Below are 1,668 nucleotides of genomic sequence, written 5' to 3'. Positions count from 1 at the left end.
TAATATCTCCAGTCTGAAGTTAATCAACACAGACTGCTTACTCAATATTCACAGTCTGATAAAAATAAAAAGGGAGGGGGGGGGGGGTGGGGGGGGGGGGGGGGGGGGGGGGGGCGCGGACGAGAACAGCGACTGAACTTACCTAATATCCCCAGTCTGAAATTAACCGTGACGACTATTATTTGGCCAACCGCTGCCAGGACGGATCCGTCGTAAGGGTTTCCGCCATTCCATTCGTAGGATTCCCCGTGGACGTAAACCATCACGGGCAAACTCCTCTGCTCTCGTTTATTTACTGAAAGAGAGAAGGAAAAGCAATCCATTAGAGAATTTTACATTGGAGAAAAAAACTTACAGTTAAAAACTTTTCGGACGCACGATCTTAATATCAGGGATTTTTTTTTTGCTCGCGTTTATTCAACACATATTCAGCTGCTAATTGCTGAGCTATCAAATGTTTCAAATTATTTATACATCCATTCAAAATGGGTCATACCTTCCCAGATTTGTTTCCCATTTTTTCATTATAAACTGCCTAAGGCAGTTCGCTGGGAAAGATTTTTTTAAAGTCCCATGTGCTATATGAATTAATACGCCATAAACAACTTTGCTAAAAATTAATGATGAAAACTTTTCACGATAGACAATTTCCTTTGTGGTGACTTTATTATAAAACATCTCTGTGGTCACTATCACATTCATCTTTACATTACTGAATCAAGGATGGGTCAAAAGAATGCGTCACCTACCTACAGCACAGAATCATCAATAACAAGTCCATCCTCATTTCATGCCTTCCACCACACCATTGATCTTCACCCTGGACGTAGTGTTTCTTTTTCTGGACAATAATTTAGATGCAAGGTCTACTTCTGGATATTTAGAGATTCTTTATTCTAATAATTCACAATCAAACATTACCTCTCCTTCCAAAACTTGGAATTGTCGCCTTTTCCACATTTTCTTTTAATCAAATTTCTCATTTATCTGCTTCCTATCTATTTCTCCATCCTTAATGCACACATACTGTGCAGACAATTAATTTCAAGAGATTGTAACTCCCTCTCTCAATCTACACGGATTAGTAGGTGGAGTAACCTCTGAAGAACCGAAAAAATCATCCTTACCATTCACCTTTTACGTCAGACTTTGCCTTTGTGGCGACAGTCCGCCAAATTTAAGCATATTACGGCGAACAAAAAACTTAAATTACGCAGAAATTATAAAAAAACCAAAACTTACTCCCACTGTATATATATATATATATATTATATATATATATATATTATATATATATATAATACATATATATATATAATATATATATATATATATACTATATATATATATATATATATATATATATATATATATATATATGTGTGTGTGTGTGTATAGAATTGGAAAAGCGGCCCATAAAACTCCTAAAAATATGAAGGAAAAGAGAGAGACAAGTGAAATGTTTATTTTAATGGTGAAAAAAAAAAAAAAAATTGGGTGAATTTTTTTGGAAGAATTATTTATGGAGTTATCCTAATTTGGACACAACAGCGACCGACAAAATCAAATGAAAAAAAAAGACATTTGGAATAAAAAAAACCTCTTCATCTTTTGTATAACTTTTGAATTTTATTGGCTATTTTATAAAACTTGTTGCATAAAATATCT

General features: G+C 34.2%; 1 protein-coding gene across 1 annotated transcript in view; it reads right to left on the bottom strand.

Moving 5' to 3' along the window:
• Positions 1 to 295, bottom strand: part of LOC135224615 (neuroligin-2-like) — an 81,383-nt gene extending 81,088 nt beyond the window's left edge. The window contains exon 1 of the mRNA XM_064263792.1: positions 143 to 295. Coding sequence (XP_064119862.1) covers positions 143 to 263 — 121 coding nt within the window. The 5' untranslated portion in view covers positions 264 to 295. The remainder of the gene's footprint in view (positions 1 to 142) is intronic.
• Between the last annotated feature and the right edge of the window lie 1,373 nt (positions 296 to 1,668).

This window comes from Macrobrachium nipponense, chromosome 12 (assembly GCF_015104395.2).
Source record: "Macrobrachium nipponense isolate FS-2020 chromosome 12, ASM1510439v2, whole genome shotgun sequence".
Taxonomy (NCBI): Eukaryota; Metazoa; Arthropoda; class Malacostraca; order Decapoda; family Palaemonidae; genus Macrobrachium; species Macrobrachium nipponense.
This window is presented reverse-complemented; position numbering and strand designations above follow the sequence as displayed.